At 35.9% G+C, this 26873-nt stretch overlaps 3 protein-coding genes across 4 annotated transcripts in view; 2 read left to right on the forward strand and 1 right to left on the reverse strand.

The window, feature by feature from the left end:
* LOC107996539 (monocarboxylate transporter 12-B-like) overlaps nucleotides 1-17140 on the forward strand; it is a 46333-nt gene extending 29193 nt beyond the window's left edge. The window contains exon 14 of the mRNA XM_017054625.3: nucleotides 575-17140. The gene's annotated coding sequence lies outside the window, so the exon portion shown is untranslated. The remainder of the gene's footprint in view (nucleotides 1-574) is intronic.
* On the forward strand, nucleotides 10115-26265 carry LOC107996543 (uncharacterized). 2 transcript variants are annotated; one of them, XM_028666131.2, is made up of 5 exons: nucleotides 10115-17819; nucleotides 22265-22426; nucleotides 23241-23499; nucleotides 23588-23881; nucleotides 23993-26265. In XM_028666131.2, exons 1-5 carry the CDS (start codon nucleotides 17310-17312, stop codon nucleotides 24205-24207), a joined length of 1440 nt encoding a protein of 479 aa, XP_028521932.2. In that variant the 5' UTR covers nucleotides 10115-17309; the 3' UTR covers nucleotides 24208-26265. The 2 variants fall into 2 exon arrangements, with proteins under 2 accessions (XP_028521932.2, XP_061930601.1); XM_062074617.1 differs by having other exon boundaries at nucleotides 23262-23499.
* Nucleotides 26182-26801, reverse strand: LOC107996545 (cytochrome c oxidase assembly factor 5). The gene is made up of 3 exons (XM_017054648.3): nucleotides 26659-26801; nucleotides 26446-26547; nucleotides 26182-26362 (listed from the first exon to the last, which is right to left on the reverse strand). The coding sequence occupies exons 1-3, from the start codon at nucleotides 26764-26766 to the stop codon at nucleotides 26321-26323; spliced, it is 252 nt and encodes an 83-aa protein (XP_016910137.1). The 5' UTR covers nucleotides 26767-26801; the 3' UTR covers nucleotides 26182-26320.
* Between the last annotated feature and the right edge of the window lie 72 nt (nucleotides 26802-26873).

A 26873-nucleotide genomic window follows, 5' to 3' on the forward strand; every position in this document is an offset into this window, starting at 1 on the left:
CATCGAATCCATACGATCTTTTGTACATCTTTCAAGCGAGATTTTTTCTTTTATTTTTTTGACTGCACAGCTAAGAGCACTTGTTACGTAACTATTAGCACGAAGTTAATTTCTAAAATAAATTGAATTGCATCCATGTTTATGCAAATGTCAAAATTACCAATGCAATTTATCAGTTTTCAAATTATTTTACAAATTTCAAGTAGTTCAGCTTGAATCGCTAATAGGCGATCCATTTTTTTGCATCAAACTTTTTTTTTATATAAATCAATAGAATAATTTATAATATGTATAAAAATTTATACATAATACATTATTAATACCAACATATATTCAAAGACTCACACTATTGCTCAAAAATACCTATCTATAATATTATTAAAATCGATGATTGTACATGTATCTATTTATGAGCAACAGTGTACGTAGCAATCCTTTTCAAGAATTTTACAGTTCATTTTCCATTTTACAATTTTACAATTTCGAATTCACAAGTAATCTCCATAGAGACAAAACTGTTGCATGCAATAAATCAATTCGCATGCGACCAATTACGCCTGAAAATTAATTATAGCGACGAACAATAACCCCGGATGCTCGTGATCCATCAGCATAACTCCTGCGAGAACGAACATGTCGTCTGATCGCAAATTTGACCGAAACTTTTGTGTCAGTGACATAACAGCGACGATATTCAATGTCGAAATACGGGCGTTAAAGTTAACCACGTATGATGAATGAGGTCCTCGTGTCGAAGTTGGACGACCCTTGAGAGGTTTGGAAGTAAAAGGTGGCCAGATCTTTGTCTCATCTCGTTTATGGTCCTCCAGTCATGTGTTTCAAGTCATTATAAGTCATATCATTATTAAAAAAAAAATGTTACCGAAAATTTTGATCAAAAAATATTTTAAAAATGATTAATAATAATGATTCTCTGATCCAATTTTCTATAATTGGATCATTTTTGATTTTTTGACTCAGTTGATGATAATTAAATAACGAAATTTAAAATAAATTTTCATCTATTAGTGTAGATTATTTTTGAATGTTGTAAATGTTGAAACGGATGAATTTTAGATGATGATTAAGAAGATGATTAGTTACAATTCGCCAAATTTGTTGATAGGTTACACCGGAATGATAGAATAATTATTCCTCATTGTTTTCTATTCATGGTAATTGTAAAGTCAATTTACTATTCATACAGAATCAGTAAGTTTAACTTAGACCAGATCAATATGTATATACATTTGATCAATGAATGGTCAGCCACACAAAGAGTTCTCGTTTCAATCGGGCAAATTCTTTTGCTCCATAAAATATACGTTTATGTAAACGTTTATTGCACGTTTTAATTCTATTTATTATCTATCGGATCAATACTTAACAAATCGTAAAATGCATCAAAAAAAAAAAAAAGAAAATTGAATAACAATAATTAATATACTACTTTCTTAATTAAAATACTTTCTTATTTTACAATATATATTATAACATTTAAAATTCCACGTGTGTTTTTTTTATCTTTAAAATTAAGAAGCTTGTATAAACTTTTTACAGATCTATATTTATTCGTCCTAGGAAAAATTATAAAATAATGAAAAAATAGTTATTTAAATTCCCATTAAAATTATCGATTCTATGTAGAGGATACGAAAAATGATTTAATCCAATTCAAGTCCGTCCACGATCAACGATTAACGAGAATCACAGGTGATATTAGAAAATATTGCTGTTTTCAGGTGTAATGTTGAATAATACCATAGATTAAAGGTATAGGTCGCGCAATTTTAAGTTGTTTCCCCTTCAAGGGGAACAACCACGTATATTTGGCGATGCTTGCGATTTGGAACAATTCGTGTCGCTTCATGTTTCATTCACCGTCCGTTTCATTATGCATCACAGTGGTTAGAGAGGCCACGTATATCAGGATTAATTGCAATTTCCAACGCCTCGCGACACGCCCGTAATCAACACCGTGACGAATGAAAGCGATTGCAAATATCGGATTTTTTCCCCTTTTTTTTTCCTTTTTTTTTTTTTTTCGGTTACTTAAAACGATCGAGCACGGCCATCGACTTTGTCACTTGATTCGTATCTGAATCGCATCCATGTTGTACGAGGTGGGAAGCTTGCTCGAGGGATCGAAAAAGTATTGTTGACTTTGGTAGATTTAGGATTACGGTGTACGAGAGTTTGGAAAGTTGAGTATTCGAAAGAAAATTGATCCGAATGAAGATTTTTTTTTTTTAATAAATATCGAAATTTCACGAAATAAATTTAACTTTCTCCGGAAATCGTGAAGTGATGGAACTATTTTTCTTCAAACTTCGCTTGACTGGGATTTTTAAGGGTCAGTTTTATTAAAACTGCTGCGTGATAAACTTTTCTATAAGAAACTTATATTTTCAAATTGCATATTTTAGTCTACGGTATAACTAAACTAATATCTTTAATATTAATTTACCGATTATTCCAACATCTCTGATTAATTACACAATCATCTATACGGTTTTTAGATGATATTAAAATGTTTAAAATAGTAGAATGTTACTTTTGTTTCTTTTTTTTCCTCGATTAAAATTTGATCGCGTTACGAATCTCTCGAAGTCACGTACAAATCATCTAAAAGATTCGAGATCTCAATCACCTTTCAATCAAGAAAATCGTTAATTGTCAAGCAATTTATTCGAACGAGAATCGTAGTCAGATTGCAATCGCGTCTATTTGGCGCATATAAAAGGCAACCATGTTTCATTGGCTTGATAAACAGAAGAGAAACGCGTGAATCGTTTAATTAAGGAAACTATCGGTTAACCAACGACTATCATTCAGTCTAAGCGAACTATTTATCGCATTGGTTTTGCTCAACTCGAACGCAGATTAAACTATTTAACTAGGAAAAAGAATTTCGTTACTTTTAACGATTTGTGATCGAATAAATCTATTTAACAAAAGACAGAATATATTAAATTTTATAGAACTTATGAAAAGAATTGGAAGAATATGAAAATGAATATTCAAATACACTTATGATCTAGATATTTTCAATATTTTATAAAAATTAATTCTAAAAATTAATTGTTTGAGAAAGAAAGTAGAATGCATATGTAAAACGTGCACTAAAAATTGATTATATTTTTGAGACAATAATTTTATTTATTCTGAAATTTTTCAAGGAAATATAATTTTTGACACGAGTCAAATAAATTTACAAATGTTACAATTTGAGCAAATATTAGATTCCAGAATAAATAATTTATTCTGCTCGTCTGGATTATGGAATTATTCATTCAGCTAACAATTCGCGTGTTTAACTATAATTTAAATCTATGATTCAAATGAATTTAATTCTTTCAAGATCAATAAAATATTCCAAGGTAATTTTTACAACAATTATCATAGAAACATTAGAATCTTTTTGGAATTACCAGCAAGAGTAATATTGGAATATTAGAATCACATGACAAAACGAGATCATACATCTTGAAAATTAGATTCAGCCAAGCTTTTTTTTAATTGGCTATATATCATCATTGTATTTAATATTGTGCATGCAACTATGGGGAAATAAATAATAAAAGAACAATAAAATAATAAAAAATTTGCTGAATCGCGTGTTTGCTGGTTATAAATCAGATTATCGTATAAATCATGTGTCGATGGGTGGCGAGGAACCAGGCCGAGAAATTCAATTCCATCATGTTGCGTTTCGACGTTTCGTTGAAACGTTTTCAATGTTCGAAGCTGCGAATTCTTCCGGTAAAATAATTCGATTTGAAAAATTTATCATTCAAATAGACGATGTAACATTCCTCGAGATTTCAGGATTTTCGTAGAAAATCGTGTTTATGAGCCCGGAAAAGAAGGCTTGCGACGAATATAACATTAACGAAACGCCGTTTCGCGGACGGATAAACAAATCAAAATCTCTCTTTGCGTTTCATAAGCAACCAGGTTCTCTATTACTTTGCGTAAACGCGCGTATGCGAATTTCCGAGATTGGATTTCGCAAGTTTGAAACGCCTCATGATAAATGAAAGATGTAGTTAGAATAGACGAGGGGATTGAATTTCTTGAATTTCCAAGAGTTTCTGATCAACTGCAATCCTCGAAAAAAAGAAATTTCAATAATTAAAAATCGACATTGGGAGAAGATCGATCGAACGACAACTATTTTTCTATCGACACGGTTTTCCAAACAATGCCAATTAGAATTATTATCAAGTTTAGTGTTGATTATTTTAATTGGAAAGGTCGACGTTAAAAAAAAAAGTCGATCACTCCTATAGTGTCAACGTATTAACATCCAACTGTTAATAGTTTTAATTGACACTGTCGTGTTGATAGAAGAAACGTCGTCCTTCGATCTCTGAAGTGATCGACCTTTCTTTGATGATCGAATTGATTTGCAACATTATCAGAAGAAAATTAATATCATTTACGCTTATCTTTAATTACTCTAATTATCGTTTATAACTCACATCAACATAAAAATCGTTTTAAAATTCTTTTTTACTCGATTTTTCTAATACAAATAATCTTAAAACTGAACGAGCTTCATTGTCAGCCAAGCTACACGTAATGCCAAGAACACGATATGCGTTAATATTATTGTCTACTTGTTAACACTTGTTAATTATCTTTAATTATATATAATACGTCCATAGAATAAATCTTTATCCTTCGCTCTTCAGAACTTCAGAAAGAGATCGATCTTTTCCATTCTTTCCAATCTTTCATTTGAAATAAAAAAAAATGTATATATATATTTACGCAAGGCCACCCCCTGAAGGAGCAGGGGAATTAACCCGCGATTTAAGCGAGGAGCTCGAGGCTTAAGAAAGTCAAGGTTGTCGCGACGAGGATTACACGTCGATTCACACGCGTAGCGGGGTGAAAAAGAAATTTTGCACGAGGCGCATCAATCGATTTCGATGCAGGCGAGTAGACTAACTCGTCCATGGATGTATATGGGTTTTCGACTCGTTTCGTGACAAGCCTCGATAGAAGGTTTTATTTAGAGAATCGGAGAATTGGTTCGATATTTCGAACGTTGCGTGCGATGTTACACGATCTTGATTAAATCTAAAAGTTATCTCGATATTCTCGCGAGGCGTAAGTTGTAATTACTGGATGGATAAATTTTGAGATATTGTTTTTTATTTTTTGATTGAGATATATTTAGATTTATTTTAAAAATTGAAATAGATATTAATAAGTAATTCTCTTCGTAGAAATATTTCTGATAGATTTTTAATTTTCAAAATTCTCTAAGAAATTTCTTGGTTTTTTTTAATTGTTAAAAAACGTTGCTCATTATTTTTTCAAGAGTCATTTATCTTTTCAAGCACGTAACGTATTCTGCATAATTTTCTCGATAGGCTCGGAAAACGATACTGGATGTCGGTATATTTCTTGATTTTCTTGGATAAAATAAATGATCAGGAAAAAAGAAAAGAAATCGTTACGGTGCAGGCCACGAGACCGGTATTACGCGATATTATAATTAATCCGAGTTATCTAATCGATAAATATTTAAATATCAAATCGAAGCTGACGAATGGATTTGAGAGAAAAACCATAAGTGAAATTTTTACGTAAAAGACACATTTTAAATTAAACTTATCGAGTTATCGATTTTCCATGTAGCTATAATTCAAATCGTTATATCTTGAAACTTGTAAAAATTTTCCATAATTCCAAGTTTTGTCGTTTCTCCTACGATATAAAATAAATAATCATCTGCAAAACATGTGTAACGTTTGAAATAATTTATTACGCTTTATAAATATTCCGTACTCGATTACAATGAATTCAAGAAACGTTTCCAAATCGATAAAAATGGATTTATCAAATATTTCTGTATTCTTCTAATTCTTTCTCGATGAATAATTACATAAAGGAATCTTCTCAGGAATATGGATCAAAATTACAAGCATCTCGACGTGAATTGTCGAAACGGTCTGATACGTAAAGTTGATTGATATCGAGGTTAATGCTTTTAGCCACGTATCTATCTCCTGTCGTTCATGTACAATGCACAGAATCTTTGCGTTTCGTTGCCAAAAATATGGTACTCTTGACCGAGTATGCTAGAAACCCGATTGAGAACCATAATTCTTTTCGATGCTTGAAACGCTGAAGCTCTCTCTGGCTGTGAACGCGGAGTTGTTGATACTTGGAAGGTTTCGCGAATCAAAGAATTAGAAAACGAGGAAATGAAATTTCGACGTAATTAATTAGAAACGTAACTATCGCATATCTAATTATTACTCCTAATATCATTTTCTAATTCTAATTATCGTTGTTAATACAAATTTTATTAGATCATTAATTTGAATAATAATTAATATATTATCAATTATTTAAGAATTTTAAGACAGAAATAATACATCTTTGGGAAATAAAAAAAATCTCTGAGAAAATCTTATCTCTTTGATTTCGCGAAATATACATTATTACATAAATTTTTAACTGAGAATAATACGATGATGAAACCGGAAGTCATCCAGTCCCAGTAATATTTTCAGTAAAACGACAAATGCCAAGCTCGTAATTCGAAGCATTCGTCAACCACTCTTCTTGCTTTATGACTACTTGTTGAACGAAACAAACGACCGTATCGAAACAATTCTGGATGCTTTTGCTCTTCCCATCAAGTCCCACCTCTCCCCGTTCTTGCATTCTTGCCGCTATGTCCTTGCCGCCATCCGAATTTATACTCTCGGAGCCAGGAATTTTCCAAAATTGCAATATTATACGGAAAATTTCGCGAAATATCTCGGAGGATAACGATTTAGAACATTTATACAAGTTTGCCCAAGGTAAATCTCTGATTTTATATATTCTCTCGTAGCTCGAAACTCGTATCATCTGGAATCTGGATGGAAGAAAGAGGAAAAGTTGTTTCTCACTGGTATTGTTTCCAGGATAAATCGATTAAAGGCCGTAGTGCGTTATTCGTCGCATTAATCTTCGAACAATGACCATGATTTTCATTTTCTCGGACAATGGTCGAGTTGAACCAGTGTGTTGCCTCCACACGACGCAAATTGAGAACATTTTTGCCACGATAGAAGTTTATCTAGCAGAGAGACGCGTTGTGCTTAGTCTAAAGGTGTCTGTGCAATTATCCTGACGAAGAAACTTATTTCATGCTGTTAATTTTGCGTTAATTTTGTGACAACTGCGTTGTGGAAATAAAAAGTTGGCATTTCAGTTGTGGTCGATCATAAAAATAGGGCATTGACGAAGATAGGATGATTTTTCCAATAAATTTTCCATTGAAACGTTAAAATTGTACGAAGAAAGTTGATTGCACAGCAGTGTGTGCTGTTAAAAATCTAATAGCCATTAAGGCATCAAGCCGAGTTCTCAACAACGAGGCAACAACGAGGAATTCTTTATTGACACGTTTCGTGTTTTTTTTTCTTTCTTTTTGAAAAAGTTACTCGTCTCTTCGTTTCTTTATATTTGCGTTGAGAGTAATAAAAGTTATCTGACAAACATCAAAGAAAAATACAAAATTATTGCTGGAAAGTGTTTTAGCTTTAAAAAAAAGAAATGTGTGCCGTTACAAATGTTACTTTCGATTACGTTCCTCTCATGACAAATTATACTTGTTTCTATAATTTGAACTTTTATCGATACATCTCAGAAGAAATGAGTATCGATATATTCGCCACCGCAAATTGCTATTATAAATTTCCTCCTCCGAAACTTATATGCGAGTTAAACAGATGAAAACGAGAAGAATTAAATAACAAACAGATACGTTTCAATCAAGTGGCGCTTCGTTCGACGAACAATTTATCTGTGACACGCATCAACGTTGAACGAAGGAATGAATTTCAGTAGAAGAGTTTTAAGTTTCACGTGGCTTGAAAACAATCGTAGGAGGAAATACATAAGTTCGCGACAACGAAGGTCAAGCCGCTGGAACGCGGATGCGGAGCACGCAGGTGGAGGTATTTGCGTTGCGATTTTCCCCTCTTTTTGGCCCGCAGGGGAGAGAAAGGGTTGAATCCGTAGACACGCGGAGTGGATCGATGCTTGTTTCGCAAGCCATGGCGATATCGATTTGTTTTTATCGCGTTTGTGCCAGTTGTGGGAATAGAAATGGTGGAGATATTGTGAAAGCGAATCGAATTTTACGTACTATTTATTTCGAAAGAAATAACACTTGTTTGGAATCGTTCGATTTGATCAAGAAGATTGTAATTAAATTATATTGAAACGTTTACATTATGCTTTGAAACGATTCGTAAATTTTCTACTGAGTAAAGTTATAAGTAGTAGATTATTAGAAATTCGCAATTTACATTTTCTGATAAAAATCTAATACATTGTCTCGGTCCTGGTAAAAAGTTAGACAACACGTGATTCTCCCCTGAGAGAATCCTCGACGCTTTTAAAAAGCCTTTTGATTTCCTTTCAATAAAATTTCTTTGATGCTGGTATATGATATTTCACATCTTACGACTTCTCGAGAAAGAATAATGTTCCTTTCGGTATAAGAACTATATGGATCGAAGATGATTAATAACCTAAGAAGTATCCCCCGTACTTTTGATCCAAAAGTTCCGCAAAGTTTCCGATATAAAACCACCATTTCTTTAAAGTTTCTCATTTGAAGAGTCGCGATACAGGTTTCGCAAGATTTCTAAATATATATTTTTATACAAATATCCGATATAAATTAAAATTTAAATAATAAAAACTCGATTTTTTCTATCGTTATAATGAAATATCTTAAATATCCAAAAGATTATTAATTAAAATTTTGAGAATATTTTTGGAACAAAATTCTTTCTTTGGAATATTCATTTTTAAGAATTTCTTAGATCTTCAACGACAAATTCATTAATAAAATAACTCGAATATCTTTTTGAAAAATTTTTTTCAAATATTGAATCTTGTCTGTTTCGACATGAAAATATATTTTATTTTTCTTCGACTGTCATATTTCTTAAAGATTCTCACAACGATTTCGTAAAAATTTTCGTTCGAATTTATTTCGAAAAAGTATTCAACATATTATTTTACTATGAAACGTGTTATTTGCAGCACGCGTGTGTATCGGGTAAAGCCAACGAATACTTCAGTTCCATGACAATGGACGTTATCGATGATCACGTACGAACAATTCTTTGTTTGCAGAGTCAGCTTTGCATTTGGTGTTAAATAATTCATCGGATAAAAATAACTCGATTATTTCGCCTTGCATATTCAATTACAAAGGAAAAAACATTTTCCAAGAAAATTTAATATTGGGAATATTACAAAAATAGAATAAATTTTTGTAATATTACGAAACAAAGGGTATATTGTTTTCGAAATTAAGGAGAGAGGAATTTTAAGAAATTATGCAATTTTATAAACATAATAAAACCATTTGAGGAAGAAATTATGTAAATTTTCTAGCATGAAAAGAAAAGTATGCATAAAGATCCTAAAATTGTGTAAAACGTGATAATAAGATAAGATTGCTTGAAAGATTACGAAAGGGTAATTGGAGATAAAAATTGAAATTATATGCCAATGCGCACGTATCGCGAGATATGAGCAATAATTAAATATTTGAATAAAAAAAAGGAAGAAAAGGAAGAAGAAAAACACGATATCGCAGTGGAAGTTCATCGACCTTGCTAAAACGGTCTCACGTGACGAAATCAGCAAACGATAAATCGCGTACTTGAACTCCACGGTTCAAGTTTAATGCTCTTGTTCTATTTTCGCGTGGATTCCTTAGCAGAATGTCGAGCACCGCGAGATTAAAGGAAGTTGTATAGGTTTTAAAACTACTTAAGACTTGTGATTCCGCAAGGATAACTTCTTGTCGAGAAACGCATTCGTGAATTCTCGATGAAATCGATTTTAACCGAGAACTTTATTAAATGAGCGTATTTCTATTAAAATATACGGGAAGATTATAAGGGAAAGTTTAATAAATTTTCTAATTTTTATATAGAAATAGATAGTTTTGAAGTTGGACTTAAATTATTTCCCCATATATAACTAAAATGATCATTTGTTTTGAAACTTGTTAAATTTTTCAACTTCATCAGATTAATATTTTAAATGTTATGAGATAAAAAATAAAAAGATTAATACAAAACGTACTTATTTTTTTCTTATTATTTTCACACGTGAAAATATATCGACGTAAAATTTTTTCCTCGTGTAATTTCGTTAAATAAAAGAACGAAACTTCAAGCTGCATTTATTAAACAACATTTAGTCTGATAATCATTTGAAATTGATCAATTTTATTTTATTTATTTTTAACGATAAGTTTCAATCAGTTTCGACAAGAAAAGAATTCTGTTTATTAAAGATTAAAAATAACTTTGTAGCAAAAGTTTACACATATGTATCACTTTGATGAACTTTGACATCGATTGATTTATAACCACAGTTGCCTAATGCAAACGTAAGTTTAGCGATCGTTCAAAGCGATAGAAATATTATTGGCCTCGAATCGACTTCCCGCTAACGATGGCAAAAGTGCACAAGGATTGCTCGTGAGGGAAGAAACTTTATATCCGAAATATACGTCCTCGGCAGAAGTTTTGGCCTGGACAAAAAGACACTCCTCAAATTCAATTTCTCGAGACTAGATGGGCCGAGTTTGTGGAGAAGGATTCCATCGAAAAATGTGGAACAGCCGTCATTAAAAAGATTAACGAATTCGTTTCGATAAGCCTTAAGGTCGAGGATCGATCGCCGTGACATTGCAAGATCGACAACCGATTCCACCGATTTTCACAAACTGATGCCACGAACTGGCCTCCCTCGCTGGCCACCTTGAAGTATTCATAGTTTCTGTCGTACAGCCAACATGTTAGTATGTACGATAACTTTAGTCTCGTGACGAATTCTAAGAATAATATTTCGTCGATGTATCGTCGATTGTATGACAATATCCGGTTACTCATTTTTCTTGAGGAAAGTTGGCTTCTTTCGTTTTTTATTTCGGTATTTTACGTATTTTTTAAATTAGAATATTCTCGTTTGGAGAATAGTTGGTGATCATATAGTTGATTATTCCGTTGAAAATAATTTAAATTTAACCAATCACTCGTTTTCTCGAAGAAAGTTATTTTTATATCTTTTGCTATATCTTTTTTTTTTTTTGGTATAATTTGATAAAGTAATTAATGATTTGCGTAGATTATTATTTCGTCAGAAAGCGAAATGAACGATCGCACGAGAGTGAAATACGAAATGGAAAACTACAAGAAACGCTAAAGCGCGTCCATCATTGTTAATTACAAATAAAAGCGTTGCTCGTTAGAAGCTCGCAATGGAATAAGCCAGTAGTCGGACTAGTAGCGTGAATCGGCATTTCTCCGACGAGAAAGATGATACTCTGGCGTCTGTGAATGGAACTAATCGGACAGTAACAATTATGAAATTTCTCATTTTTCAGTTGAATATTCCCTTCTTTTTTACATTCATATGGAAAGTGTATCGTTCATTTACATAAGAAGAGAAAAGATTCTTTTCAAACCATATTGTCTGCACTTTTGGCAAAAAACTTTAAAACACAAAGTGTTTCGTAACTAATAACAAATATTTAAATAAATGATAAGAAAATGAATTATTGGTAGAAAAAAAATTAAAAAAATCGTTTTTTTTCAAACCAATAATTTATTAATTACGTCATTATCGTAGAATACGTTTTGTTTGATCTTTACGAGATGCAATTAGATTTACGTTCTCTCTCTATATATATATCTTTTATAAAAATAATTTAATAATTTTTTTCCTTGAAGAATCGTAAAGAAACGATCTATATCATTGTTGGCTTTTGTGCTTTCCGATCCGTGAATCAAGATTCGAAGATGGATAAGAGAAACGGTGCCAAAAGTGCGATGAACGCGATTTTTGGCGCGATCGACGACGAAATTCCATTCTTTTATTCCCAGCTGGATTACACACGATGTTCTGAATTATGGCGATGTTCCATCGTCGTAAATCTCGACAAAGGGAATGAATTTCGATTATTTGTATGCCAGTAGATCCGTGAAATTTCCACGTTAACGAAGATAAATTCATAGTAGAATTGTCATTGGAAATACGAGGGTTCGTTGCTTAATGTTTTGCAAACCGATAGAATTTTAAACAGTTGCCAATATTTCTTCTTGTTACGTCTGTGTTTCGCCTTTCGAATAATTGGATTTATGCGAAACACTTGTTGATCCACTTCTGTTCTACAAACACGATGGTAACGTAATTTTGATAGCATTAAACATGGGATTAATTGGATAACGTAGTAATATAAATAAATTAATTATAACGTAAATAATATCTGTAATAACGTTACTAATCTCTAGGATTTTGAAGTGTATTTTGATTAAATGCTTCAAATTGTGTGTCAAGAATATATTACTTGCTCGAAAATTCACTTGGATATATTAAAAATTTTCCTCTTTGTAGAATTGAACAAGCAATTATTTCAAAATTTATTGTTTCTCAACCTAGTATCGTTTATTTTCTAATTTTCCCTTTTTCTCAATCACGTGAAATTTCATAAATGATCGCGATTAGTATATTAGGAGGAATTGCAACTGTTATAAACTTTGCTCGTTCTATCAAAAGAAATTATTACCATTTCGCGTGATTATTTTAATCCTTGGTACCGGTTTAAAATAAGGGAAACCTTCGATAAAAATCCTTCAACTTTTTCCTCGGCAACGATAAATACGCTCTAATAATATTCACGAGACGAGCTTAGTTAATTTCTTGCAATGGCACAGATCCAGAAAAAAATTGTTTTCGACCAGCCAAACTTTCGATGTACTTTTTTGCGCGTTGGTAACGCTAAATAAAATTAGAAAAACGTTATGTAATATTTTTTAACTTTGAATATTCTTATCAATTTTTACTCAAGATTCGTCCGCGATAGAATTATACATTTTTAACAAGAAACCTGCGAAGAACCTCGATTATTCGCTATTCTGCATACATATATGCGCAGCGACATTTCGAAGAGAACCAGTGCCAACCAGTTGTTCGAAAGTAGTTCGAACTCGTGAAAATATCTTTATGTCTTCTTCTTGCGTTTACCCGTCTGTCCATTATAAAATTCGCACCACTGACCGTCAAAACAATCTACTAAATAACATATGCCGATAAACACTGATCACTGCTATATTTTCTCACGCTTGTGATTCGATGCCAATTGATAATCAGGAAAAAACATATTTCATCACGGGACATTGATCGTTTCCTGTTTCACCTCACCAGAATATCATAATAATTTCCATCCATCCGAAAAATCCTTTTCGCTTCATAAACCGAGATAAACGATCTCGAGAAGAATTCCACGACAAAACTTACTTCAGCCACTTTTGTTTTCCGTTTCATGGCTTCGTATGATTAATCACCGTTGGCACACGATTCCAATAAATTTCACGATCGTAAAACCGATCGTTCGCACTTCGCCGCAACTATTAAAGGCCAATCTAAAACGCACACGTGCCCTGGTGGCCATCGGCGCGAAAGTGGCGCGAAAGAAGCACAGCCAGTGTTAGAGGAGCGGTCGGTGGTGCGGGCAGACGTGATCGGGTTTCTGGTCAGCGTCGCGACGCCTCGTGCACTCGGTCAGTGCTGGGCTGTCGGTCGCGTGGCGAACCTACCCTCGTCTAACCTCGAGGACACGTGGTTTCCGCTTCTGATTAGGATCGATCCATCCTGCGACCACGTGCGTAACGCAGAGAAGGAGGAGGAGGAGAAAGAATCAGGAGTGCGACCAGGAAATAAGCAACGGAGATAACGGAGCGCGCTCGCCGACAAAGGCCTTGACGTTGCGCCAACCACCACCCCCTACATACGTCGCCCCGTGAATATTTCAATAGCGCATCGATCTAGCGAGGAACACACGTGTGTATCCGAAGCGAATTCGCTTCTTCGATCATCACTCGGTGTTTGTTGGTTCGAAGCAACTCGGTTTAACCGCGTCCCTTTTCAACCACGCAACGGGCTAATCACCACCAGGTACTACCTTTGCCAGGACACGTTCACCAACACGTCGGTGATTACCTCGCGAGACCATCGATCCATCCGCTCTCTTTCTGTGCTGTCTCTAATATATTCTACACATGCATCGTGTGTGTTTCTTGTTGTCAATATTTGTGAATTGTGGGATTATATATACGGAATTTGATACGTGGACATAGTTGATGGTGCATACCTCGTACTCTCGTATTGCTCTCTCTTTTTCTCTCTCTCTCTCTGTTTACCGCTCCCCTGTAGATTGTGGCAGAGTACCTTTGGCCAATCGACCCTTCCTCTTTGTAATTTCCATTCTTGAAACACTCGTCCAGGAATACACGTTGATCGTTTTAACTATCGTTCGATTGAGTTATTTGTTTTTGGTGGTAACAAAATGTCGGTGTCCTATGTAGAGTGTGAATGTTTGAAAGTAAAATTCTTGGGAGCTGTTTCTTTTTTTTTTTTCTTTTTAACGGATACCGCGTTGAGGACGAAAGTTTCCAGTACTTAATGGAGTATCCATCCAAGAAAAATCCACTCTCGAGAGTTTCACTTTGAAATTCGCCCCCCCTTACCCTTGTAATTTCTCACGCTTCGCTATGTATTTTTGAATAGACGTAGAACCAACCAGTTTTAACTAATCTCGATCCTTAACGTTATCGTTCTTCCGCAGTTGATAACCGTTAATTGTTCGCTTGCTGTTCGCTTTCCATGTTGAGAGTCTCCGATTTGCGCCCAAGGTTCGGTGCTTTTCCTCGACAGACGAACGAAAGTAACCAAAGGTAGCTCTTTATCCCCTAATCACGATCGAAGAACGTCGCGTTTTTCTCTCTCTCTCTCTCTCTGAGAAAGCGAAGCGTTAAATAACTCGAATAACTCCAAGTCACGATCCTCCTTTTAACTTTCGATTCCTCTGTATGAAGAAGATACGGTTCACTTTGCCTCGTGAATCACGAGCCGATTATCACCGTGCAACTTCAGTTTTAGGGACCTACACAGAGAATTATCGCTTAAAGTTTCAGGAAGATGTATTACGCCCTGTTCCATTTGAATGGAACTTGCTCCTGTCTTCCTCGATCGTTAAATAAAACGGAGATCAAGCGTAGACGTTGCATTCAAACGTTTCTTCTTTCGAGGAAGTCGAAACGTGGCTACGCTTTCGCCCGATGGAGCGCAAGGAATTCACGAAGAAAGAGACGCTAGTGTCTTGTTCGGGTGAGGGAAGATCGCCAGGGAAATGGTAACTTTTCTTCTCTTGGAAAATCGCGGACGAAGATCTAAGGCTCTTTAGGGAAATTTTCTATTTTTTTTTTTGAAAATAATATACGTGGAAATAGTTCTTACTTTTCCAAGATCAATTGTAAAATCGATCGATCAATTTTATTTTTATTCTATCGATCGATATCGAAAATTCTCAACATCGTTCAACTTCTAATTTATCTTCCAATAGAATAGTGTCGAGATCATTGAAGGATATTTTTGAATGAAAATTTTCAAAGATTCACGTTGAATTATTGAAATTTCCTCGCGTGTGCCGAGCATTGATGCTTCGATAATTACAATAAACCAACGAGATTAAAAAAACTTTCGATTCCAAATTCGATCCACTGATATTATTACCCCGAACCACCTTTCCTAACCGACATTTCTCGGACGTTGGAGGCAGGCTGACTGCAGTCGATGTTCCAGGTCGAGTCTCAGGTATCGAGCCCTCGAAAGGCTCTGCGCCGTAAACGCTGTCGTGACAAGACAGTCCTTGCGGCTGCGGCAGATCAATCGAGAGGCTCGACTATTAAAGTCGGTGTCGCTGTGTCGGGCAAACAGTCCTCCCCTGTGTGTGGAGGGCACGTTTCGCGTCGGCTCTGGCCTGTCGCTGCTCATGGCATCCTGGCTCGCTTCCTCCGGACGCCTCCCGGTATCGGAAAATCCGCGTGACAGACCGAAATCATCGTTTCGACGCGCAACAGTTACTCGTTGCATTAGTAATTGGAGTATAAATAACATTCGAGACTGGAGTTTCGAATTTAAATCAAGGAAAATCTTGAACAATTCAGTGCTGCTGTTGTTTCTTTCGTATGTATGAAGAGGGAACGCGACGAAGAAGGATCGAGGGTTCGCCGTTTCTTCGTTTCCTCGACTTCGAATGCCTTCGAGAGAATTTCACAAGGGTTGTTTCTCTAACGATACGTTAAAGATAAAGATTTAAATTGGAATTTTTAACGCGGGTTTCTATCTAGTTTCCACGCGAACGCGTGTTGTGGGAAGAAGAAAATTTCAAGAGAAAGTTTCGATTCGACGATAGGATTGTTCTTTACTATTAAATCGTATAATACGATCCATCATTTCTCGAGGTGTAATTATAATTCTTAGACCTTGAGGTTTCTGGCGAGCTAAAACGAGCATAGATCGTCTTCAGGCTGGCTCCGACCAACATCGTAAATCGTTAATGTTTCTCCGATGATCTCATTCCGCATCTTTTTTCGCGTATAAACGGATACTTGGACGACATAGAGAGAAACGTAAGATTCACGTGGAAGCACGATGGTAACTCGCCAAGACGGAGATCGAGAAACTCTAGTTATCCCGGAGCGGGCCAAGCGACGGTAGGGCTTGGGATTGATCAAACTGTTGTGTTTCTTCCAACGTAATAAAACTCGGAACGAAATTGTCGCATCGAAGGGAAATATCGGTTACTTTAATGGTTTGACCAATTTGAGAAGGAGAAATAGAATTCCAAGATCCTTAACAAAAGTCGGATGCACCAGGTTCGAGTTCCGTTCCTCGAAAATTCCTTCCTTTCCCGACGAATATTATCCCTTGGGGAGACAAAGTGACGAGGCTGATATTCCAATCACGAGTGTAATCTACGAGAGCGACCGATAATAAATTATCTACGAAAAAAAAGAATCGCGATATGGGATTGCAAAAAAGAAGAGACGAGCGTAGGGAAGCTGCCTAGGGACGCTTTCGTGATCGTCGAGCACCGTCACCACCACCACCGGCGCTGCTTCTTCCACTCGTTGTAAAAAAAAAAAACTTGACAACCGAAAAGACCACTCTCGGGCTTGAAACCATCATTGAAGCGAATCATCACCTTACACCTAAAAAAAAAAAAAAGTAACAGAAAGAAAAAACTCGATTTAAAGAGAAACTGAAAACGTGTTGATCGATTAACACGAAAAGAAAATGGAAAATCGGTCGAAAAGATAATCCAAGCAACAACCGCGTCCTCCTATACGATTCTCTTGTCCGTCACACACTGCCCCCCTCTCTCTCTCTCTCTCTCTCTGTCTCACGCTCAGTCAATCATGAATCTTATGTTCCGCAAGAACTTCGGCGAGAAGGGATTCGGTGGTGGTGGAGGAGGAGGAGGAGGCGGACTGGAGGGCCGCTCGGTCCTCGGCACCGTTTACGGGCCGGCCACCTTGGGGTACACGGGGACTCGGTTCGGCGTGGTGCGCGGCGCCGGCCAGTCGGCGGTCGGGGCGCGCGCACCGATACGACGCAGCAGGGAGTTCGGCTACTTCCCCTCGATGGCCGATCACGAGCACCAGGGGTTCGGATACCGGACTCACCTGTTTCTCACCCCGCCGACAGGCGGTGCCCTCGGCTCGCCGCCGGAGGAGCCGACCGAGAGGCTGGGCCCTCCGCCCAGGAAGAATTCCGGTCCCCACGTGATAAAGTGGGGTGGCGGCGGAGGGGGTGGAGGAGGACAGGGATCGGGGCAGGGATCGGGAGGCGGAGGACAGGCGAGGAGGAAACAGGCTTCGCAGCAGAAAGAACCCTCGGAACCCTCGACCCCGACTGCTTCGAGACAGGTAAGGAGAGAGGGTTTGAGATGGGATTTTTTGTTTTTTTGTTTTGTGTGAAAATTTTTCTCTTAATAAGATTGAACTTTTGAAAGGTATATAATCGATGTAACGTATCCAGTAACGTTGATCAAATAGCGTTGAAAAGTTTCTTTTCGAATTTCTTGTAAATGGAAAAGAAGGTCATTTCAAGGTCGTTGGGATTATCGGGTAACGACAATAATAGGGGTAACTTTATCACACTATTTTAATTTTATCTGTTCTCCAAAATGGCGGAATTCTAATCTTGGTCGCCGCGTTACGTTTCGATCCGAGAGATTGATGCCAAACGTGTGGTCGTTCGCTCGTGTCTAATCAAATACTTGGGTTCAGGTGTCGGGAATGTAGGTTAAATTTAATCAGCCCCCTTCCCTTACACGGCAAACTACCACACAAGCAGCCAAAGACTTCGTGGCAATCGAAGAAACCCAATTCCGATCAATGGCCACTGTACCGTCGACGATTCTACCGCGGAACAAGCCTTTCAGAAGGCGTGTATCAATCTCTTTGACCCATCCAATGGAGAAAACATTGGCCAACGGAGGAGGATCGAACAAAATTGATGCGTCGCGGAGAATCCCGAATCCTTACAAAACGAATCGTAAATCTTGTTTCGACGATACGCAATCGAATGATAAATCGGGGACACGATACATTATCGTGCTCGATTCAAGCTTGTTGCTTATCTGATGCAGAGAACGCCGTCACTATCAGCTCTTTTTTTTTATTTTCACTGATTTCGATGAGCTTGAAGCGTGTTTGAGATTTATATATTTTTGTTTGCTACAACTTGTCAGCATCGGTTCATTCAAAGATAACAGCTTTTGAATTTAAATTGTTCATCAATTCGATAAAATCTAGATAAAAATGAAATCAATTCTAAATTCTAAATCGATGCAATAATATAAAAGTGGAAAACATTCTCGCATACAATTCAAAACTGAGACATCGTCAATTGTATATTTGCGTATATTTACAATTAAAAAATGATGTGGTATTTCAAGCTCATTGGAAAAATGAGGAGATGGCGGGGCGTCGTGTTCCTTTTTCTTCTTACTTTCCCAAAACTTGGTTGCAAATTATAGCATGGCCCCACTAAGGGGGGCTAGGTAGCGATATTTCAAAGTACACGCCTTGGACGCACACGGACACATGTAGATAGGGCGCAGTTAGGGCGCATGCAGGATAGTTTCGCGACCGGTTGGAATTATGGAGGAAACGAGGGGCCGTACCCTACACGGAACAACCGGCATAAACTTACACCTACGCTCTATCCTCCTGGTCGACACGCAAACTCGCTATCTTATTGCACGCCAAGGCGGATCTCGCGGGGTACCATAAATTTCCTGCGAGTCGGCCGACTCTGTTCGATATCCTGTGCGCTCATTGTGCTCGTTCCACGCCTCGAATCGGACCTGAATTCCCGAATGGATCGTTGCGGTGGATACTTGTCGAAATGGATCTCTCTCTTTTTTTTCTTTTTTTTTTTTTTTCTTTCTAAGATTGTCGAGGGAACGTTTGAAAGATGTAGAGGAAAGATTATTGCGATATTGATCGTAAGAAGAAAAAATTGAATCCGGAAATCTGTAAAAAGAAAGTCGAACGAAGATAATTTCTAATATTATTCTCGAATTTGATGACTCAAAATTGAGGGGGAATAATCGTGTGTATAAATTTTTGCGCACTCAAGTTTGTCCTATAATTTTTATAATTTTATTTTTTTAAAAGTTGATCGTTTAAAATATCATTATTAAATTGAAGGAAATATACTCGCATAATCGATCAGTTAAAATCACTGTTTTTGCTATGTGTTAAAATAAAAAAAATAAATAAAAGCTTCATAAATCAAGACAAGTTCCAATTGGAGATTTTCATTGTCGTTGCGGCGTTTTACGGGCGCAGTCGGAAAAATTTCAAAATTCTCGGTTATTAATTCATCCCTGTGGAATGTAAAGCGGCTCGCCATGCCGTTAGGCAGACTTTTACTACGTCTTCGATGGAATAGAGCGCAAAGTCGGAACGCGTACAAACGGTATAACATTCGACTCGGTTTCCTGAATGCAAATGTATCCGTCGATACCTTCTTTCGAAACATGAAACATAGCCAGTATCACGAACCAAGCGTGACGAAATGGTTTTTACGTGCCGATAAAAATTTATCTGACAAACGGTCGTGGTTTATAAAAAGAATATCATCCATTTTTTTTTTTTTTGCATAATTCATTTCATTTTTTACTTTCTATTTTTCCCAAAAATGGAAAATTTTGTAAAAATATCCCAGAGATTCCAATAGGAGATATTTTTAAACGAATAAATTCTGAAATGAAAATATTTTATGCGACGAAAATTTTGTATTTTGCCTTTAAATGAAGATGTATAGTCGGAATCATTATCCCTTAGAATCGATGGAAACAACGGAAATCCCGTAAAAAATTACGATTTACCTTTTTTTCCTCTTAGCTTCTCGACTCGAGCGGAAGAAAATTTGTAGACTTCGCGTAGGTTCGATCAATACGTCGACCTCGATCTTGAACTTTAATTATACATCCTGTGTTTCAACTGCGTGGTTCATTGTTGCGAAATAATTTCAATTACCAATGCGCCACGTGCGCCAGAAAACATTGTGAGCAGATGGTTTTATTATAATTTGGACGGGGATACTCCACTCTGCGTCAATGTCATTATTCGTTAATAAAACGGAAAGAATTTTTCGAATTTAAATTTAAAATTTTTTTGATTAAAATTTTCCTACTTACCAGATTCTTATCCTATCATTAATTAATAATAATACAAGGCATTGGTGATTATTAATTAATAATAAACGAGACCTTGATATTCTCGATACTACTTCAAGTACTATGAATCATTCCAGATTACTATAGATCCACACGAGCTTTCTCTAGATAAAGATAGTCAATCTATAGATAGAAAAGAATAGTATCGGCGTATAAAATATCGTTCTTCAATCAAATTTTGCCCAATTGTTAATCATTCCATCAATTGAAATTAAGGAACTGTGAAAACTGTAATCGAATTTAGATCAAAAAATTCTTGATTGCATCAGCCATTTAAAAAAGCACATATATACATACATAAAATCGTAGAAAAATTACTTTCACACAAATGGAATTTCGTATACGCAAACCTAAAAAAAAAAAAAAAAAAAAAAGAAAGGAGAACTATCTACCATAGTTCACTTGAAATTTTTAAACGCTCCATAAAAGAAACTTCGTGAAGTATAAAACTCGGCACAGTGTGTATAACCTTATCTCGCAACCCTTAACCTTTTTCCATTCAACCGTGCTCGTCGTTCGATTGTGCTTAATATCGGGCAAAAGTGTTCTCCCCTTCGGACGAAAATGTCGTGCTCTAGGCCAAAATGTCGAGACAAGATGGTTTCGCGTGTCTTCATAAATCACGGCCAGACTGACCGTCGAATGGCTGGAACAAACGGAGGGAACAACGGAAAAGGAATCGTGTTAACCTACATTGCGAGACGACTTCAACGTTCACTTGTTACTCGGGGGTGCCGTTCCGTGGATACGCGTCTGTTAAAAATGCAACAGAGCCGAGCTCAACGTGTAAACACGACGTTACGATTGACAGTGATGTTGGCTTGCTCTGTGCGCGTTTCGGTTCGATCATCGATTACTAAAAGTGAAAGAATTATGTTATTACGTGTGATTGATTGGTTGAAAGGAATCAGAACAAGTTGAACGAATGTCTTTAAATTGAAAGAATTTTTAAGATTTTATCAATGCAAATGTGACCTTCAAATGACCTCTTATATGCATCAAATTTATTGCTTTTTTTTTAGGTCATTGAGTTTTGCAGATTATGGATAGTGGCAGTTTTTTTTTTTTTTTTGTTTTTTAAAGTTAGGTACTAAATTTACGTAGTGTCGTGACGAAAAATTAAAAGAAATATATACGTTGTAACATCAAAGTTATATATAAATTATAAGTAGGAAGTTTGTTTTCAACCAGTCTGCACTAAATATCTGTCTATTTCGTCCAAATGCCATATCTGAAACGATAGAAATATACTTGAAAAATCACGATGAAATAAAAAATCGGGTCAACAATTACTGTTTTACCTTTAATTATATAAATGGAATCCATTCCTTTCGCTTGAAATTGAATTAAGAATGATCGTTCAATTATGATACGTATTATTTAAAACGAATAAAAATAAAAATATTCGTCCATTTGATTGAAATATTTTTCTCTTCGATTCAAGCTTGCGTTTATTTTCAAAACAAGAAGCCCCCTATTTTGAACATGATAGTTCATCTGCACAACTCCAAGTGGAAACTTTTGGTATTGGACGGGCCAATTTGTATGAATTGTAGGTGTATACACGAGTTTGTGTCAGGTCACCAGAGTTAATTATGCCGAATTGTATGGCGTTTATAGGTTTCCTTCAGCGGTAACCGAGCGTCTGGCGCATACACGCCCCTGGTGGTTTCCGGAAACAGCCCTCCGCGTGGCGAACCAATCTCCCTGGCTACCTTGGACCGCGACTGTTTCATCATTCCCCTCGCATCTCTCGAACGTTTTTTACCTGCGGGAGTACCGGTATGATAAGAAAATTTATTCTTTGAACATGTTCATTTATAAATTCAATGATGATTTGATTTTAACAATATATCACAATTAAAACTTGGTAAAAATACTGACAAAAAAATTCCCTCGATTTTTGTTCTTTTATGTCATTATTATCGCTTTTTGAACCTGTTGATACATGTTTCTTAATTGCATCTTTCGTAACTTAGGCAATTACGTTTTGAAATATGTTTGTTCAACATTAACACCTTGCGCGCAGTACGATAATTGATCGATTCGCTAAAAGCACGATTTCGAGATCGAGATTTATTTGTTTTCAAATAAAAAAAGAGAGAGCTTTCTCGAAATGATAGATAGGTATTCTATTTGTGTTAGATTCCGTTATTGTATTACGTATATCTGTAATATTTTTGGTGAATTCTTTTAAATCCTTCGGATAATCCGCTACGAAACTACGCTAATCAGGAATGCACTCGATAAAACCAGAATACTCGAGTTATTGGCCTTAGAGGCTCGATGAGCAACTATGGCTTGGCCTTGCTGGCTTGGCCTCAAACGCGTAAAAATAGACAAAAGCGTAACTTACCGAACGGTGTACAACAAAAATCTGATGAATGACGCATTAACGTAATATAAATGACGTGTGTAAAGCGTTAAAATTACGAATTTTTTACCAATATCTTCTATTTTTATTTTATTTTCTCAAAAGATAGATATCTTTCTAAAAGATATTTCGTATGATGTAATGAGTTTTCGCCAGAGAAAGCAAATAAAAATCGAAAAGCTGTGTGAACAGATGATTAATCATTGTTTTTTGACACTACAGCTTTATTCCGACTCGTTCCAGCATGCCCCAATCGCGGATAAAAAGAGACCAGGAAGTCCTCTGTCGGTTCTCGAAGTCGAAGATCCGAAGCAATGTGTTCTCGCTCACTTTATGACACCCCTGGAACCACTGGATCCCTTGGTCGAGTCTCCTGTTTCCAGACCGTTGGTCTTACAACGGGATACCGCGGCCGAATTGGTCGCTGAGATCGCACCCTCAGCTTCTCAGAGTATTCTTCTTACGAATATGGAGAAAAATGGTAATTTGATCTATTTGAAATTACACGTACGTAATGATTAAATTTTTGAGAAATTGTCCGATTAAATGTAATTTTCGATTGGTTTCAGCGGATTTCCCATTCATCACATATTATTTGATAAACAAACAAAACACAGATCCCGTTGATTTCTATAACGAGGTTCAATGCGCTGCCTTGAGAAAGTTCGATCCTCGGGATCTTCGATATGCGGCCAATCACACATTGGATCTATTCAACGAAGTGGCCACCATAGCAAGGCCACCGCTAGAACCACCTGGTGTCAGACCACCGATTCCGTCCACAGGCTATATTGTCTCGATTTTTAAAGTATTTGAGGGTGACGACGGCCTTAAGTTCGAGCAAAATTGGCTCTATTGGACCGGTACATCGTTCACTTTTATTAGAATATATTACATATGATCGTTTATCCTGTAACAATATTAATTTGCGAATGAATTATTAAATTTTTGTTGTGATTATATATCTGCTTCAGGTGCCCGTATGATGTACCGATATTTGCCGAAATCGGTGGGCCTGAGGCGAATCACATTGCACAAGTCCATGTCACAAGGCGACAAAATGTATCTACTGATCTGCGAATGTTCGCAATTGCAAGACAATCTCTCCGCGGCAGCGATATTGTTGCCCGCGTTACGTGCCCGTTTATGCGGTTACACCGGTCTCTATAGACCTTCCGTGTGCTTCTGATTTCTCAGGAAACGCTGACCACGCGCCAACGATGTCACAATAGTCCAACAAAACAGAGCCACTTTGTGAAATTTCCATTTCGAATAACAAATCATTTGAAATATGGCTGGCCTTTGTTGATAAGTTGTATCTACTATGACTAGATACAATGAATATCATAAATTTTTGGTATTGCGTGGTTTGGCGTGATTGTAAATTCATCAATTGCAATATTCCAATCTCGAATATAGCAAGAGAATCGCTTTAATCAATAAAAAAATATGAAAATATAATGGTTAGTAAAGATAATCTCTGTGTAATTGAGAGTTTTCCGGGGCTCGTTTCGTTTGAGCCGCGATAATAGTCTGCAATATTAGCATTCTCTCTTTGTATGATACTTTGATCATTTTACAAATTCTCCCAGTTTTATAAACTTACTTTCTTATATCGCACTATATACTATCGCGGTAATGGATTTCATGTGATTAAGCACTACTCGTCACTTTATTAAGCCGTACTGCCGACGTTATTATAAATCTCATAATTTCATGAAACGAGCCCTTCTCCTTTACCAGAATTCAACGGCCAGCCAATAAGAGAGGTCAAAGATTTACTTATCTCGTGATTTCTAGTCACAATGGAATGTAAAAAATATTAAGGGAGGCACGTTCGTATACGCTTTAGAGAAATTTCAATGATAAATCTACGCTTCGGGCTGCATACCCGTTTAGCTATGCCTCTGGCCAGTTTGTATTTTTTGACTTTACATATTTCATCCAACATTTTATGCGAGCGTATGTGTCGCTCGCATAACCGAGTGCAATTTGCATGTACATAATATAGAGATTTGCAAGACACTTTTATTACTACATCGAAGACTATCGATTAAATCGCTAAATTACATATCATATACTCGAAAAAACTGTGATATTCCAACTATTACCGCATATATCACAACGAATGTAACAAGAATGTCGTGAATACTTCTTAATCAAAAAAAAAAAAAAAAAAAGTACTCTTTGAGAATGCTACATTCTTTTTCAAGATCAGTTAGAAAAGAAAAATTTCAACTTGATAGAGCCTTTTCAAATCGAGAATACTTTATAAATATAATCTCCTAATCTTTTACTAATTGCATTCGTATATTTGATATTACATATCTTTGTCTAAATTATCGATATTCGCGGATTTTGATTGCAAATGACAGGATTCATGAATGAATTATGATTTCGAATCTAGAATATTGAAATCAATTAATATAATCGTTTAATTTTTAAATTTATACTTTGTTTGACATTAACGATAGGAGAATAGATCTTTTTTTGTCAGGAAAAATAAATAAATCGATTGAAAGACGCGGGAAAAGCTTTTACCAGATCTTTCTTAGGTGCCCATAGAATTTTTAGAAAGAGGACGAGTAGCGTAATTCGATATTGTAGTACAAAAGATGAGAAAATAAAAATAAAAACGTATAGTCAATATACGCTTGTTGCATACTGACAATAGCTAGAATGATTGCGCAGGCGCGATCAGTTAACGTAGATTTCTAAGAATCCACGACGTATGACTTATTAAAATACGTCCTTTCGTACTCGCTGAAACAAAAATGTGGAACAAGATGCCCTTTAAATATAAGATGAACGAATAAACGAGAAATAAACTCGCGATTTTACTGTGATCCCCACGTGTATCTCGATTGAAACGATACACTCATAAAAATACGTATGCGACTGAACGCGGCACAAGAGATCGCGTGACTGCGTGATTTGATTATGTTAGGTGTGATTGATTGGTTTTGTCCTATTAAGGAGAAACACCATTAAAAAACGATTCTTTGTCTGCACAAGTTTGTTTATGAAAATACATTTGCTCCACGTGGGAGTAACGCCTCTTCAGGGTAACATTGCGATCGTACCAGGAAATAAAATTTTATCTGCGAATTCGATCGCGAGATCCTGACAGATTTCGTCGAACAAAATGAGATTGTACGATACATTGATATTTCGCAATTACGATAGGATTTATTATATCATGTACAACGAATAATAACAGAATATTAATAAATCACTTCTAATATTACTTCTTATGGATTGTTATTGCCTTATTTTCTATATTTATATATAATGATTAAATATTAATAACCTCTAGGTCCTCTAAATCTGCGTCTTCCATCAATCTAAAATATCATATATATATTAAAATTAGCTCACTTGTTTACTTATTGTATTATATCGCTTCAAATTCAAATAAAATACTTACAATTGAATGTTTGCATTCAAAAAATGTTTGACGTATTGCATAACATTCTTCAGGAACAGATGGATCCATGCTTACAAGACAATCTTTAGGAGTTCGTCTTTGCTATAATAAAATAAATAAATTTACTTACAAGTCATATTTCGAATATTTATAAATATAATATATTGTAAATAAAGGTTAGGATAATTATAATAATACAATTTCATAACTTACTATTTTACAACAATCCGTTTCCAATAAACACATTTTTAAGCTTGCACGTAAATGAGCGCATTTTGATTTATCTTTTAAAGTTTCACCTTCTTCCTGAAATCCAAACATTTTGATATGCAGTAATATGAAAATATTTCATGTGAATGTGTTGCATTGTATCATAGAATTAGTAGATACCTTAACCTCTCTTTATTTTATAAGAGAGGTTGTGTAAG

Source organism: Apis cerana, linkage group LG5 (genome assembly GCF_029169275.1).
Source record: "Apis cerana isolate GH-2021 linkage group LG5, AcerK_1.0, whole genome shotgun sequence".
In the NCBI taxonomy this organism is placed as follows: Eukaryota; Metazoa; Arthropoda; class Insecta; order Hymenoptera; family Apidae; genus Apis; species Apis cerana.